The sequence below is a fragment of the Capra hircus genome, chromosome 23 (genome assembly GCF_001704415.2).
Source record: "Capra hircus breed San Clemente chromosome 23, ASM170441v1, whole genome shotgun sequence".
Taxonomy (NCBI): Eukaryota; Metazoa; Chordata; class Mammalia; order Artiodactyla; family Bovidae; genus Capra; species Capra hircus.
The window spans coordinates 16200253-16217255 of record NC_030830.1 but is presented as its reverse complement, the minus strand read 5'-3'; the positions used below and the strand labels follow the sequence as shown (position 1 = coordinate 16217255).

The following is a 17003-nucleotide window of genomic DNA, read 5'->3' as shown; positions in this document are numbered from 1 at the left end:
ACAGCGGAACCTGGTAGGTTATGGTCTGTAGGGTCACAAAGAGTCAGACCAAGTGACTAAAAAGTATCTGGTGAGGGACACGCTTCCCTTCAAATCCCCCAGATTCCTGGTGCTCACGAGGGGACTAAACCCCATCCTGACCCCGTCAATTCAGATGTGTCCAGTGGCCACAGTGATATTATACTAAGGTGCGTTAGTCGTGTCCAACTCTCTGTGGATCCCGTGGACACAGAGGCTCCTCTGTCCATGGGACTCTCCAGGCCAGAATACTGGAGTGGGTTGTCATTCCCTCCTCCAGGGGATCTTCCCGACGCAGGGATTGAACCCAGGTCTCCTGCACTGTAGGCAGACGCTTTACCATCTAAGCCACTGGGAAAGCCCTATACACCAAGGTGGGAGGTAATAAAAATACTAAGTGACTGTTTTTGGTTCTTTTTGCCTTTCTCAGTGGAGACTAGTAAAAAGTTTGGAATCCCAAGCACATGACAACATATACAAGGAAGTCCATCTTACCATCTGTCACTAAAAAGTCATTTTCTAGAGTTACTGTTTTCTTAAATGAGCGAGATGATCTTTCTCGAGGTGAGCATGTTAAGGTTAGTGATGGCTGGGAGCAGGGACCAAAGCGGATAATTTCGGGTCCTTAATGAGAAGCGTCTGCCATTTCCCAAGGTAAGGCAATTACGTATTAGGAAGGCCAAGGTCATCTTAAACGAGGTGATTCCTGGAGACATGTAGATACTAGTATCACATATCAGTTTGGACAATAAGTTATGGGAAAGAATTTTAAAACTCACCAAATTCATAGAAATAAAAAGTAAAACAGTTGTTCCCAGGGGCCAGAGGGAGAGGAGAGCAGGCAGTCAGGGTTCATCGGGGTCTGGGAAGATGACAAAGTTCCAGCCACAGGATGGCAGTGACGGTCAATGCAGCAACACCACTGAGCTGCACATGGTAAAATGGCCAGGACGCTAAACTTTATTATGTCAACATAGAAACACAATTTTTAAAAATCCACCATGAAACATGAATTTTAAATGTTTTATTTTTAATAAGTAAAAGATGCAACTACTAATTCTTTTTATTTCTCATATCAAGACCTAAGACAATACAGACAAAGCCTCGATATAGACAATACGGAGAAAAGTGTAATTCAGACAAATAAATCAGTACATCAGAGGGTAGATCTTATGGCTCCAATACAGTAATTATTAAAAGTTTATCTTGATAATTCTTTTTCTAACCCTACAGTCACTTGGAAAGTACTAACATATAAAATTTAATCCGCTAATTCTCCTTCTTCTTTTTAATACCACTCCTCACCTAAAAAGCTTTTGGCCTCCAAGGTCAGGTGCATGCCACAGTCAGAAAGCAATTCTTGCGTAAGTACCAGCTGACGGCGGTTAGCCGCAGAAGGCTGGAATGCAGAGAACTCAGCCCTGGTTCCTGAAGGATCCTCCCACAAACTAAAGCCCGGAAGGGCTCCGGACTATTGATAAAATGCAATTAAAATATTAAAAATTAAAAAAAAATAAAGAATGGACAGAAAGTGAAACGATAATCCCAAATCATGGAAGGCCACTGAGGACATAGGACCTTCTTCCGCTTCTCAAGCAGACCGTGAAACACGCCTGCCGCGCACTGTGAAGCAAGCAGCACGCGGCACTGCCACAAGCAGGCCTCTTCAGAGGCAAGGAGAGTCCCTCTTCTCGATGGGTTTGTAGTCAGTGGTTATGTTCTTCAAGGTTAGAAGCTAACAGAATCACATCCTCTAGACTGTGGTGTCCAGTACAGCAGCAGCTAAACCACACCAGGCTGCGTAAACACCACGGCTTCCCCGGTGGCTCAGGCAGTAAAGAATCCCCCTGCAGTGCAGGAGACCCGGGTTTAATCCCTGGGTTGGGAAGATCCCCTGGAGAAGGAAATGGCAACGCACTCCAGAATTCTCACCTGGGAAATCCCACGGACAGAGGAGGCTGGCAGGCTACAGTCCACGGGGTCACAAAGGGTCGGACACAACTTCGACTAACACTTTAATGTAATATTAAAGTTAAAAATTCAGCTCCTTAGTTACACGAGTCACATTTCCAGTGCTCAAGAGTCACATGTGGGTGGCGGCTGCCACAGTGGGCAAGGCAGATAGAAACACTTCCATCTTCCCTGAACGCCTCCCGGACAGGAGCTGCGCTAGGCACTAAGGGCTGTTTCCTGAAGCACCCACAGCAGCTTCCGTCCACTCACCTTACACACTTGTGCTCAACTCCACCTATGTGACAGTCCTGGGGCCAGTTGTCCAGCATGGCAGTGAGTAAAACTAACAATTTAAGCAGGAGATAAAGAGAAACCCCAAGATACAAATGGAGACACGATTTTTAGTTATGGTGAGCAGCCGGCGAGGGCTGACTGAAGAAGTCACCTTTAAGCCAAGATTAGAAAGATAAGACATTTGAGAGGACAGTTTCCAAACAGAGGGGCTGAAAAACCCATGTGCTCAGCTGGGAGGGGGTCTGCACATTCCAGAAACTGATTTTCGTGCCTTCTGCAGCTGTCTCATCAGACTTGAAACACCAAGCAAAGCAGTGAACTGACACCCAAATCTATTCTGGGGGGCAGAGCTAGACAGCAGTCCATATATAATCCTCGGCCGTTCGCCTTCCTATAAATCACCTGCCTTTTTGCCATTTCATTTCTGGAAGGACAGACTTCTGAGTGGGCAGGCACAGGAGGTGCAATGAACTTTGTTACTTCTTAGCAGAGGGAAGGGGCTAAGTAAGGCTCCTGACGATCCTGTGCCGTAACAGGCAGTGTCCACATGGGCACTGGAGACACCTCCATCTCAGGCTGAGCAGCTTCCGAGTGGCGGAGTGTCAGCATTCCCGCGGGGGGCCGACCCCTCACCCTGATGTCAAGCTGCAAGACCCAGCTGCCAGGATGACCCTCACTGGGTGGGTGACCTTTCCCAGGTGGTGGGCACCTCCGCCCAGTCACTGCCCCCCAGACAGCGCACTGCTGAGGGGCTGCACACACCCTCTAGGCCTTTGAACATCTCTGCCCATAACTCAGTAGTCCGATCACACACTGCGTCATTCTCCCGGATTCACTTCCTTCTCTTCCTTTGCAACCAAGCGGCCGTGCCTCTCACAGTCCCGGCATCGTCACAGGGGCTCCCAAGGCCTACAGGACGCTCGCCTGGGGCCTCTACACAGAGCCCTCTGGGGCGCCCACAGCATCTGGAAAGCAGCGCCTGGCCTCCTCTGGTCCAGCCAGAGCCACCCACCAGGAAGCCCCTTCCCACCAGTCATGCTGGGGACAGAACAGAACCTCCACTGCTGGGGTGAGCTGCACCGCTGAGACTGGGCGGGGGCGGGGGGAGGAGGCTGCATTCTCCCACCAAATTAAGAGTCAGACGTGGACATTATGCTTATCACGTCAGGTTTTTATTTTTCTGTCTTAATGAAGAAAAGGCCAATAACAGAACTAAGTAAACAGAAAACCCCAGTGAGGTGGAACGGTTACGGAGATAGTGTTAAGGAAGGTACTGTTTCCCCACACATGCCCTAACACCCACCGGAAGGGACATTTCTACCCAAAAATATGTCAGTAATTAAAGTTAGGTTTCTTTCAAAGTATGCCATTAACATTTTGGATAAAGCTTGGTAAAAAAAAAAAAAAAAAAAAAAAAAACCTTCATTTTCCTTTATTTTGCAGAAAGCATAAGCTTCTGATGTTAGAATATTATGTGAATGTAACACAAAAAAGGAAGCAAACGAAAAACCTGTGCACCGCCAGAGCTGGTTCACTCTCAGCGAGCACAACCCCCTGCACACCACTTCTCCAGAAAACCAGAACAGAGCGTCTCAGCTCAGACACCGCAGGCCTGGGGGCTGATAAGCTACAAGCATTCACCGCTTAGCTCTGCAGGCTGGGAAGCCCGAGACCGGGCTGCCCGCAGATCTGGAACCAGGTAAGAGCACACTTCCTGGATCACAGACTGTGTCCTCACACAGCAGGCGGGGCGGGGGCTCGCTGTGGTCCCTTTTATGACGGCACGCATCTCATCCTGGGGGCTCCGCTCTCAACACCTAAGCACCTCCCCAAGGCCCACCTCTTAACACAGCACACGGGGGTAAGGATCTCAACATACTATTGGAGCTGCAGGGCGATGGGGAATGGGTGGAGGACTACCGCTGACAGGGATGGAACCGGAGCCTTATACAGGGAGCTGCAGAAGTCCCAGTAGGGGATTATAGAGAGGGAAACCAAGGGAACTTTGGGAGACCAGTGTAAGCTAATGATAGCGCAAGAAAGCCTATCCTAACATCGAGAACAAAGCAGGCTTGCTTACCTACAGAGCGTGTCATATGCCTCAGGTCATTAAGTGAAAGGAAAAATGTTACCACCCTTCTGCTGATTTGAATAACTGCTATGACCTTCCTAGTATGACCTCATAGAGTCAGAAATGCTCCAGCCCATGTGAAGGAGGAACTCACCACGTGGTCTTCTCCCCTCCCTAACTGTCCTTGGATTATAAAAATGCAGCCCACTCAACCCTCAGGGCGGAGCCCACTCAACCCTCAGGGCGGAGCCCCCTCGCCCAGCCCCTTGCATCTCTCAGGAGAAACCTGTATTAATAAATCTACTGCTTGCCTGTCACTTTGCCTCCCCTGAATTCCTTTTGCACTGAGACACAAAGAACCTGAGCGTCAGTAAGTCCAGACACCAGGTGAGTGATTACAATTAAAAGGCCGTGGGTTAGAGTCGCAACGTGAGGTGCAGAGTTTCACAACCGTTCAGCTTATGGCACAAACTCATGAGAAGACGTTCCTGGTCTTGGCACTGTCCCTGGAGGTAGGAAGAGTACAGCTCATCTCCCTTCTGCTTTGGACTGAAGAGAGGAGGTAAGCAGGGAAAGGTGATCAGGTCACAGATCACACACCTGGGGCAGAGTCTGGCTAACCTTTGACCTTCCAGGGTTATGGTCATTACTGTATCCCCTTAGGAATCTACTATCACAGTTGAAAATGGGTCAAAAATCAATGGCTGCTTACTTGAAGTTAATTACATATGAAGTATAACTTTAGAGAAAGTCTTCTTGAAGAGTTAGGCTTCTAGTACAAACAGAGCAAGATGTAAGACACCACACAAGTTACCTACTCTGCTCAGCTCCCTTAGTTTATTCTGTGGGGCAATCCACAGTGGGCTAGGCACAAGGACAAGCCTTAAAGTGAGGGTAAAAACTGACAGTGTGATATTTGGATTTTATTGAAAAAATATTTAAATAATGCTACGCACAGGGAAAATACCAGTGCTCTTCCAAATTATGAATAAATTACAAAATATAAAGATGTAATTTTTTGAAGTCCAAAAACATCATTCAAATCTTAAACACATTCACTTCTAAACATGGGATTTCGGACAATCTGCCATTACAGAAAAACAAATTTTAGCTTCGGTACTGCCAGCACCCTTTACATCCTGGACAGGTTATTTGGGAAATCATCTGACTTTAAGAACAAACGTTTAAAGCATCTGGGAGTTGGTGGTCCTTAACTTCAGCAAGTTTCACTGCACCTTTTTTGCTTCTGACCCAATACCTTTCTGGCAAATTAAAAAAAAAAAAAGAAGCTTGCTGTAACTAAAAGGTACCTACAGCCACTCTCTTGGGTTTTATTAGTCTTTTAAACCAATGATATTCAACATAATGGCAGATTATTTAAAATAAAATTATAAAATATTTTTTGTGAAATTGGGAAGTTCTCACTTCCCTAAATTCAGTTAACTCCTTGTACTAATAGGTGACTAGACTACCCAAACAAACTAAACTTTATATATTTATTGGAAAGTTTTCTTTGACTTTCCAAAGACTTTATTTGGAAAGTTTTCTTTAAAAACAGTTAGTCAGTTAGATATATTAATGTATATGGTAATGATTATGAGACAAATAACTGCATATCGTCATAATTATTCCAACTTCATTTTCTACATGAAAGCAAAATACATTAAGATAATGCAATCCCCACTGTTTTTAAACAAGCCCAAATAACGTTCATGTTTTTTCTTCTAACTTTGATAGCTTTCTCTATCTTACCGTGCACTAACGTGGTTTCCCCAGGTGCCACGCTCCTAATTTATATCATCAGCACTCGACTGTGTTATCACAGTAAGGAAAAACAGCTCTGGATCTTCTTCTATAATAATGTACGAGTCCCTCTTGAATCATTTGAGTAATGCCAAAGGAGCCTGAGCAGGCTCTGGGAGTTGGCGATGGGCAGGGAAGCCTGGTGCGCTGCAGTCCATGGGGTCGGGAAGAGTCGGACACGACTGAGCAACTGAACTGAAAGGATACACTCAAAATATCAGAACTGCTTTCAATTAACCCAAAGCAAGGCATGCCCAATGACTGATCACCCTGCAGGAGAAACAGGAGCTTGGCTACTCTGTAAAAAGCTTTGCGACTCAGAGACATATGAGGCATAACAAAAATCAAATGGGAAGCGAAAGAGGATTTTAATAAAGGTGGTTTCTCTTCCGTGCCGTTTGAAAAATGCCATTACAACAGGTAGCCTAACTAATAGAACAAGTATCTGTAGACACGCAAGGCCCCTAGGTTATAAGTACCCTGAAGTGTCTGCTCTTAAAGTTCCTGAAAATAGGAGAAACTTCGAAATTGACTCAGAGTGACTTCAAAATGAGATAAAGGAAACACAGTCATAAACAGCGTGGTGGGATAAAGAGAGATGTGAACGGAGACTTGTCTCTCTCGTGTGCGTTACCCCTCGCACCGCGTTGGAGGAGAGAACTCTGGCTGTCCCCAACGCTGGCTACAGACACAAAGATTCCAAAAAAACCGAGACGAGCGCTTTGCAAACACTGAGTAGAATCAGCGGAGGCTTCCCCGCGTCGGGCCCTACGTTCCAGGAACAGAGCAAACCGCATCCACCTGGATAATAAGGGGAATCGGGAAAGTTGGCCTCTTCAGAGAAAGGAGAGGACTTGGCTAGGAAGAGCTTCAGGAGGAGACTTGCTCCGCTTCTTGCCTGGAGGGCGGACACGGTCCCAACAGAGTCCCTAGCCCCCCTAGCCCCCCAAGTCCCCCCGGCTCCAGCCCGGGCCGCCCGGTGCCGCCTCTCCATCAGACCACAGAGGTCCGCGGGCGCACGCAGAGCTGGCCGCCCGCCGCGCCCCGCGCGCACTCACCCGCGCTCCCGGGAAACGCGAGGCCGCCGGGGTGCAGGGCTCCTCGGCGCGGCGCTCACAGACGCCTGGGCGCCGCCATCTTGCCCAGGAAGCGGGCCTCGCGCCGGAGGCCCCCGGGCGGGCGCCCTCGGCGGAGCCGGAGCGCCGAGGAGCCCCGGGCGGTGGCCCCGCGGCCCCGCACGCCCGCGGCGGCCGGTCCCCGCACGGCCAGGTCCCGCCCCCCGCCCCCGCCCCCGACCCAGGCGCCGGCGGAGTCGGCGCCCGCGCAGCCCACACGGCGGCTCAGGCGGCGCCGAGGCCAGCCCGGGCGGAGGGCGAGGATGGAGCGGGCGCTCGGCAACCTGGCGACGCGGAGCGCTTCGGCCGCCCCCGCCCGGCCGCCCGCTGACCCCCGCCTCCGCCGTCAGGAAGCGCGGCCCGCCTCCCGCCGTCCGGCCTCGGCCGCTCCGCGCGCTCCGCGGGCGGCTGCCTCGCGGGACCCCGGGGCGGGGGCGGCCGCCGGGAACGCCTCCCGCAGGCGCCTCCCCCTTAGCTGCCCGAAGCCCGCCTGCGCCGCGGCGCGCGGCCGGAGCCCCCTGGAGGCGAGACCCCTCACCCGCGGCGCGCGGCCCGAGGCCCCCTGAGGCGGAGGCCCCTCGTCCGGGGCGCGCGGGCAGAGCCTCCCCTCAGCCGGGGCGCCCCTGAGCCCGAGCGCCCCTGAGGCGGGGCGTGGGCCGCGCCCTGCGCGCAGCCCCGCGCCCGCGTCCCGCCCGCGCTTCCCGCGGCGGCGGCGGCGGCGGTTTCGCGGGTCGGGTTTAAACTCGGGGCCTCGGCGGAGAGGACCCCACGCGTGTGGCGCTGAAGATGGCGGCGTCCAGCCGCGCGCAGGTGCTGGACCTGTACCGCGCGATGCTGCGGGAGAGCAAGCGCTTCGGCGCCTACAACTACCGGTGAGCGGGGGGCGCCCTCGGGGGCGGGAGAGGCTCGTCCCTTTCCCCGGAGTCGGACCCTCTGCTCGGGGACCTCCGGGGAGGGCGCTCTCTGCTTCCTGGGCCGACGCCGAGGTGCGGGGGTTCCTGCCAGCTCGGTGCACCTGTGAGAACTCCTCGTGGTATCGGAAGCCTGGCCCGTAGAAGCGCCCCGCAGTAGCCACGGCCCACGACCGGAGACCGTCTCTAGCGGTTCCCTTCACCTCCGAGGTGTCTTCATTAGCCCCTTTGCTCGCCAGGGTGCGTTCTGCTGTGTCCTCGGCCGTGGGGCGGGGTTTGTGGGCAGGACACGCAGGTAACGGTAAACCGAGAAAGATGGGCCCGGCTTCCAGGAGCTGAAATGTTGACCCAGATGGGGATCCAGCTTTCAGGATCTCAGCAGCCGGGGAAAGAGAGGCTAAGCTCTTCCATCCTCATTGGAGCGCACAGCTTTTGCACGCCTGCCCCATTCTCATTCTGCTCTGAGCTCCTTTTTCTCTTTCGACGTCTTTTGTCTACTTCAGAGCATCTGCTGTCTTTTTCTGCTTCCTTGTAACCTCTGACTCACCACGAATGTGTGTACTTTATGGATTTTCTCTCTGCATCTTTGTGGATTTGGTATCTTCTACTAACTACCTGGTCCTCTGAGTTTCAGCTTATTTCCAAAGCAAGAATTTGATAAGACCTGCTCTTCTCTTCAAAACTGGTCTCACCTTCCATGACTGAGCAGCCGCAGGACTGGGTTTCCTTGCAGCAGAATCTGGGACCCCTGCAGCAGGCCTGCTTGGGTAGCTGCCCCAGGCTGGGTGGGTGAGCTGGCGGCCGCGGAGGGGTAGACCCAGTGCAGCTTGGTTACCAGACAGACACTAAACCTCCCACGCAGCGACTTCCTAATTTTTAGACACCTGCATAGAAAAGGTACTCATCCTATACACTTGAGAACGTCTAGGTCATACCAATGAGGTCATGTCCAACTGCTCAGCTAGTTAATTAAAAAAAAAAAATTTCTGAGAATGCAGTTTCATTTAATGACTTTGGCTTTGAAAGCTAAGGTTCGTAAACAGTAGATAGACGGTTAGAATTTTAAACAAAAAGTTAGCCCACGCTTAGTACCAAGAACTTAACCAAGTCTGTTGAAGGAGCCAGCAAAATATGCCTGTAAATAAGTTGAACCTTCTTCACCACAGGAAGAAGAGTTTGTAATTTACTTAAATTTGTAATTTACTTAAATAAGAACTGCAGGAAATTCACTCGGTGCTGTACTCTGTAGGCAGAAAGTGGAAATTACATGGTAACCATACTTACAGAATATTGGCTCACATTATACTTTGAGTAATCCTTTTGAGCTAAACTTATATTATCCACATGGAAATACATTGTCCAGAGGAACCTGGTAATCAGTTTACACTGTTGCCTGTGATCGTGTAACTACATCCTCAGATTCCCACCATTATGTCTTAATATAAATGGGTTATAGAATATGTCCTTGCTTTGTATTGATATTGAGGCTGTGTCTTGTGGCTTTAAAGGATCACCCCTCCCCTGTACATCTCTCTCTGGCAGGCCCTTTAATCGCTTCTATCTTGAGTCCCCCTGCTTGCTTTGAGCTTCAGCCAGTGTAACTGTGGGCAAGTTTTCCTTGTTCTCATCACTCTGCATTCCCCACAGGTCCACACACGTCCTGTTGCTACTGTCTTTGACTTCAGGGCTTCCAGGCACTCCCCAGACTGCTTTGCCCAGTACTACAGCCCCTGGAGATAGCAAGATGAGAGCATGGGGCTCAGCAAAGCTCAGCAAAGCACCCACCGTCAGCGGCTCTCTGACAGGTCTCTGTAGGACACAGTGTAGAATCACTCTCACGAACTGGTGAGTGCTGTGGCAGGCCCGCAAGGGGTGATGACTCAAAGTGTTTCCCAGGAGACAGCTCAGGGTCACAGGCATGAAGCAGCCTGGTGCGCTCACGCGACACCACCGAGCAGAATTCTGCTGGAGAGTTAAGTGAGCTTCTGGGGTGACGGAGGCGGCACTGGGGTCGGAAAGGGCCACGCAAGGGCCGTGCTGAGGAACCCAGGCCTCATTCTCAACTACCAGGCAGCCAGTAGAGAGCTTCATGCTGGAAAGTGTCCCGGCCAGACGTGCTGTTTAGCTAGACCGTGCTGGCGCCAGGGGGAGGATGACTGTGAGGGCCGGACCCAAGGACCCCAAAGGAGGGTTGGTTACAGCGGTGCTGAGGAGAGATCAGGGCCCTTCTGAGGGCCTGAGGAGCGGAAGGGAAGATACAGGGAAAGATACACTTGATTAATAATTAGAAGGTAAAACTGTTAGACCTCGATGAATGTTTGGATTCAGGAATAAAGAAGAGAATCCAAGCAGAGTCTGAAATACCACCCAGGTTACTAAGTTAAGTGAGGCACAGAGGGTCAGTGTAAAAGCTGTACCATTAACTAATTTAAGAAATACAGAAATGGTCTTGTGGATGTGAAAGGTGCTCAGTCGTGTCCACCTCTGCGACCCCATGGGCTATACAGACCATGGAATTCTCCAGGCCAGAACGCTGGAGTGGGGAGCCGTTCCCTTCTCCAGGGGATCTTCCCGACCCAGGGATCGAACCCAGGTCTGCCGCATGGGAGACAGATTCCTTACCATCTGAGCCACCAGGGAAGCCCAAGAATACTGGAGTGGGTAGCCGTTCCCTTCTCCAGCAGATCTTCCCGACCCAGGGGTTGAACTGGGGTCTCCTGCGCTGCAGGCGGATTCTTAACCAGCTGAGCCACCAGGGAAGCCCAAGAATACTGCAGTGGGTAGCCGTTCCCTTCTGCAGGGGATCTTCCCGACCCAGGAGTTGAACCGGGGTCTCCTGCGCTGCAGGCGGATTCTTTACCAGCTGAACCACCAGAGACTTTCCAGTTGGTTTTGAGGACTCGAGTAAATGTCACCTGGGGGCTCCCCAGCAGAGGCAGTTAGTCACCAAAGCCTAAAGCTCAGAGGAGCAACCAGGCCTGGCATTGCCATCACCACGTTTGCTGTGTGATGCTGGGCAAGTCAGTGCACCTCTCTGTGCTTCAGTTTCTTAATCTAGAAGGTGGAGGTAATGGCTTATCTTTGTCACAGGAGATGAGGTTTAAGTGAATGAATACTTATCAAATGCTCAGAATTGTGCCTGGTGCAGAGTTGGCACCGAATAAGTCCAGTTATTTCATATCATAAGTGGGATTAAAAACCTTGATATTTGGTAACATTTCCAGGAAAAGTATTCAGAGCACTGGTTCTCAGCCAGGGCCAGTTTTATTCAGCCATATCTGGAGACACGGTTGTCACAATGTGGGCGGAAGGATGCCACTGGCCTCTAGTAGTTAGCCACCAGAGGTCCCGCCAAGCTCAGGACAGTGCCCCGCAGAAAGAGTTCTCTGTCTCTGAATGTCAGTTGTACCAAGACTGTGGAATCTTAGTTTATGGTGAGAAAATTAGTGGGCTTAGGATATGGTTCTACGGAACATAAAAATTTGAGGTGTTGGCTCCCCTGCAAAGAGGTAGAGAAATCGCAGTCTAAGAACATGGTTCTCAACTTATTGGTCTCAGGAATCTTTTGCATCCTTAAGTGTTCCTGAGGGCCTTGAAAGCCTTGCTTATGTGGGGCATAGTTATCACTATTTATATTAGAAAGTAAAACTGAAACATTTTAAAGCATTTACTTTTGAGTACTGTGCATGGGGTTCTTGAGGCAAGAATACTGGAGTGGTTTGCCATTCCCTCCATTTCTCAGTAAACAGAGAAACCTCAGCATGCCAAGTCGCTTCAGTCGTCTCCTACTCTGTGACTTAGTGGCCTGTGGCCCGCCAGGCTCCTCTGTCCATGGGATTCTCCAGGCAAGAATCCTGGAGGGGGTTGCCGTGCCCTCCTCCAGGGGATCTTCCTGACCCAGGGATCGAACCTGCGCCTCTTGCATCCTGCATTGGCAGGCAGATTCTTCACCACAGAGCCACCTGGGAAACCCATTGCACACTAACATAAATAACATCTTTCTGAAGAATAGCTATTTTTCTCCCCCCACCAAAAAAAAAAAAAAAACAGTGATGAGAGTTTTGCTGTTTGACATATTTTGCAAGTCTCTTTCGTGTTTGGCTTAGTGGAAGATACCTGGGTTCTGTATTTAGTTTCCGCCTAGAGCTGTCGCTATGTCACTCATAGCCTAGCCTCTGGGAAATTCCTCTGTCCACTTACCAGAGAATCAGGCTGGAAAAGGCAAATACCTGCTTGAAACAATAAAAATTCCTTTTCCTGATGGACCTCCTAAAATATCTCCAAGGCCCCAGCGATCCCTGGGCTGCTCTTGGATGACCGCTGAAGTGTCTGAAAAGCAGGAATCAGGCAGACAGCAGTGTTGCCGGAGTCAGGGGCTGGGGGCAGCAGGCCACTTGCTGTAGCAAGGCCCAGTAGATGAAGAGGGAAGTGTCCCCAGCGTAGGGACCTCCGGGGACCTTCCCCAGAGCAGCACATGAAGCGGTTAGGACACAGCCCGAGGAGGGGCGCTGAGAAGTGAACCAGAAGGAAGGAAACCATCGCCACGAGTGCAGACCAGCACCCCCTCCCCCAGGAAGCCTGGCTGGCACGCGAGTGTGGGAACTGCTAGAGAAAGGCCACACACACGCGCCAAACCCCACCTCTGCCAGCGCAGGTGGCGGCCTGGTCACTGAGGAGGAAGAACACTCCCTTTGCCATCAGAGAAGGAGGTGGATTTCAGTTGGAATATAAGAGGACGGGAAGTTGAGGCGATTGGTGCCGTGCGGCAGCCTGTTTCCGGGTAACGGGGAAGGTGCTCGGGGGCCGTGTTCTCATTAGTAACGTGCGCCACTCTACTTGTCTCTGCCATTTGTCCCTTAAATCTAGAAATTCCATCTTATCTCTGCACTCCAAGTGCTTAGCACAATACCTCCCTACTCAGTGCTTATAAATAGTTGTTGAAAAGCAGGGGGGAATTGTAATCAGAGGTAATTTTCATCAGCCATTCAGCCCTACTGATTACATGTATATTGCTGTAAATGCGAGAGAAGGCAAGAGTAATGCTCAAATCCCAGCTGCGTGTCAGAACTCCTTACTTCTCACTAAGTGGTTGAGTCTCTGTTAATACTTATTGTACGCTGAGTGTTGTGTTGGGAGCTGCAAATCAGAATGAGCCTTGCACTATGGGTAGAGTGGTGAGTGGTGTCAGAAGTGTGAGCCACCTTGAAAACAGCTCTCATCAGGAATGCTTTGCCAGAGAAATCTGTATGCAAGTCAAGAAGCAACAGTTAGTACCAGACATGGAACAACAGACTGGTTCCAAATCGGGAAAGGAGTACATCTTGTCACTCTGCTTATTTAACTTATATGCAGAGTCCATTATGAGAAATGCCAGGCTGGATGAAGCACAAGCTGGAGTCAAGATTGTCAGGAGAAATATCAATAACTTCATATGCAGATGACACCACCCTTACGGCAGAAAGTGAAGAACAACTAAAGAGCCTCTTGATGACAGTGAAAGAGGAGAGTGAAAATTTTGGCTTAAAACAACATTCAGAAAACTAAGATCATGGCATTTGGTCCCATCACTTCATGGCAAATAGATGGGGAAACAATGGAAACAGTGACAGACTTTATTTCCTTGGGCTCCAAAATCACCACAGATGGTGACTGCAGCCATGAATGAAAAGACACTTTGCTCCTTGGAAGAAAAGCTTTGACCAAGCTAGACAGCTTATTAAAAAGCAGAGACATTACTTTGCCAACAAAGGTCCATCTAGTCAAAGCTATGGTTTTTCCAGTGGTCATGTATGGATGTGAGAGTTGGACTGTGAAGAAGGCTGAGCGCCAAAGAATTGATGCTTTTGAACTGTGGTGTTGAAGAAGACTCTTGAGAGTCCCTTGGACTGCAAGGAGATCCGACCAGTCCATCCTAAAGGAAATCAGTCTTGAATATTCATTGGAAAGACTGATGCTGAAGTTGAAACTCCAGTACTTTGGCCACCTGATGCGAAGAACTGACATATTGGAAAAGACCTTGTTGCTGGGAATGATTGAAGGCAGGAGAAGGGAACAACAGAGGATGAGATGGCTGGATCACATCACTGACTCGATGGACATGAGTTTGATTAAGCTCCGGGAGTGGTGATGGACAGGGAGGCCTGGCGTGCTGCAGTCCATGGGGTCGCAGCGAGTCAGACGCGACTGAACTGAACAGGAAGGCTTCACAAGGTGCTTAAGTCAGTTTTCCTTCTCACATGGAAAAGGTTCAGAGCATGAGGCTGCTCAAGCTGATTCAGCAGCTAGGTGATGTCAAGGTGTCTCGAGTCTCAGGTTTCCTCTCATGCTTATGCCTGATGGTTGCAAACAGCTGTTAAAGCTCCAGAGCTATCCTTATTCAAGGTGAGACAGAGGAGCAGCGCCAGCGGGGCATGGATGGGCTTTCCCTTCCGTGAGGAAAGGGTCAACTTTCCCGGAATCTTTCCAGCAAACTTCTGGTTTGGTCTTATTGACCAGAACTCAGTTCCATTCCTACACTAGCTGAGCAGGGACTGGGGAACTAGGCTGCAGCTCATCTAGGCTCTGCAGCAGAAAGTATCAGAGAAAAGTACCAGAGTGGCTGCTGGCTCAGCCCGCGGCCGGCATCTGCATGGATGGGGTGCATGGATGGGAGCAGCCCACTCTCCAGGTGCGCACAGCAAGGCGCGGGAGGCAACGTGCCCGGGGCACTGGAAGCCAGGCGCAGGTGGTGCTGGCAAGCCCCAGCCGGGGCTCCATCCCAGATGGGCTCATGCTAAAGAGCTGAGAGGACTAGCCGGCGAGCAGGAGAAGGGGTCTGAGAGAAGGGTGAGGCCAGGAAGGGTGGGCAGCGGGTGAGGTCGCGGCTGCTCAAGACAGCATGGGGACTGGGAAGTTCCAGGTCTCTGCTTTTCCACAACTCCGCACTCTTCGGTTCCAACTCCCTATAACCTGGGCGTCCTCTGATGCGGCCTCCAGAAGTCTCAGAAACCTCAACCCGCAGACACTCTCCTTCACGGCTTCTTCTCGCGCTGCAGCAGCTAAGCTACTAACGGCTGACGGCGTCACTCTGGATTTCCGCTGCACAGCCAGTTGCGGCATTGTGGAAGCCTTTGCAGTCTGGTGAAGGGGCTAGATGATGACCCCCATTTAGGAGTCTGGTTTCTCTTTGAAGTGGGAGCTGAGCACCTGGAACCATGACCTTGTCGAGGAGGCAGGACCGCAGCAGGGGGTTTCGCCCCCTTTTCCACGTTCATTGTTGCGGCTCGTTTTGCACTGGTGGCCTCTTCTGCTGCGTGTGTCCCTGGTCGCTGACTGATAGAGAAGGCTGGGGTGAATAGCGCCAGTCCACTGTGGGCTGTCAACCCCAAGCACCTTTCCCCTTCTGCGATGGACCAGCCACACTAGAGAACGCAGGGCCAAGTGTCCCTTCACCCCAGAACAGGAGGGGTATTCCCTCAGAGCCCAGAGCACCGACATGACTGCCCCGGGGCCTGGGGGAGATGGAAGACCAACTCCGGGCCGCCCTGCTGTTACAGGATATTCTCCTGATGGGGACATGGGGCGCAGCTCAGGAAACTCACGGAGGAAACGTACAAGTTGGAGTAATGCCCTGGCTGCGGATTTGTGACATTAGAACACCGCACAGACACTATGCAGACGGCACGGGACGTCCCCGCAGCCCGCTCGGCCGGACTGCCAGGCCAGCTTTACCTGTATACGTCTCTTCTCCTTTAGAAACTTAAAGCCCTTAAGTATGTTCTTCATTTCAGTAAGTGTGACTCCAGCCTTGCCACCAGGAAAATCTTTGTTTTATCCCAGATTAAAACATGCCTTTAACCAGAAGTTGCTGATAGGTGAGAAATTCCATCCTCTTGTTCTTTTTCACCTTTTATCCCTCAACTCAGTTTAGAGCCACACAGACCAGATGTCACCTGGGATGGCTCTCAGGCTGGGAAGCCATGAAATGCTGTATTTCACTTGCTGGCATTCTCAACAAGATTATTAGGATCCCCCCCCCACCCCCGGTACAAAGTTTTCCCTCTTTTTAAGTCATGAAATGCCTGTTTATATTGTGAGGATTCGGAGATACAGTGGAAGTCTGTTCTACTGTATAAGATTTTTGATATATAAAAAATAATCATACAAAAAATTAGTTTTGCGTACAATAAAATGTGGAACAAGCCCTATGTCTCTATGAAAACAGCTTTATTTGTGTTTATTACAGGCTATGCAAGAACACAGAGAAGGTAGAAATAAAGGAAAAAAAGACTACTATTAAATTTTCTAATTTCTTCCCAAATTAAGCCTTCACTGTGTTCTGAGCTAATACCGATGGGCCCTTTGATGGAATTGTTGGCTGACCCCTCCCTCCCACAGACCCCATAAAACTCCAGCCAGTTTACTTGTGCCCAAGAAAAGCGATTTCATGGACTTTTGAAAGATGGGTTGTTCACTATCATTCATTACACTTGGAATCCTCCCCATGTACAATTCTTTTTCTTGTATGGCTGCTAAATTCTGCCACAGTAAGTGATGATGGTTTTGAAAAGTAAGAAAAAATTGTCTAGTTAACTTAGGGAAGAATACGTTTAAGATATTCAGCAGCCTAAATTTGGAGGGAAATGTTAAAAAGAATCATTAGATCAATGTCATTGATTTATCAGTTTCCAAGTTGTACTTCCTCTATTTATACTTAACCAAAGGGGCTTCCCTGGTGGCTCAGCTGGTAAAGAATCCACCTGCAATGCGGGAGACCTGGGTTAGATCCCTGGGTTGGGAAGATCCCCTCAGGGAGGGCATGGCAGTCCACTCCAGTATTCTTGCCTGCAGAATCCCCGT

At 50.4% G+C, this 17003-nt stretch overlaps 2 protein-coding genes across 6 annotated transcripts in view; one reads left to right on the top strand and one right to left on the bottom strand.

Moving 5' to 3' along the window:
- Positions 1–7291, bottom strand: part of FARS2 (phenylalanyl-tRNA synthetase 2, mitochondrial) — a 305587-nt gene extending 298296 nt beyond the window's left edge. For all 4 annotated transcript variants that reach the window (XM_018039067.1, XM_018039069.1, XM_018039068.1 and 1 more), the window contains exon 1: positions 7198–7291. The gene's annotated coding sequence lies outside the window, so the exon portion shown is untranslated. The remainder of the gene's footprint in view (positions 1–7197) is intronic.
- The window catches only part of LYRM4 (LYR motif containing 4), an 88507-nt gene continuing 79112 nt past the window's right edge, over positions 7609–17003 (top strand). Inside the window, exons 1-2 of one of the 2 annotated variants that reach the window (XM_018039167.1) lie at positions 7609–8126; positions 9813–10010. In XM_018039167.1, the coding sequence (XP_017894656.1) occupies positions 8041–8126; positions 9813–10010 (284 nt within the window). In that variant the 5' untranslated portion in view covers positions 7609–8040. The remainder of the gene's footprint in view (positions 8127–9812; positions 10011–17003) is intronic. The other variant, XM_018039168.1, reaches the window with a different exon arrangement.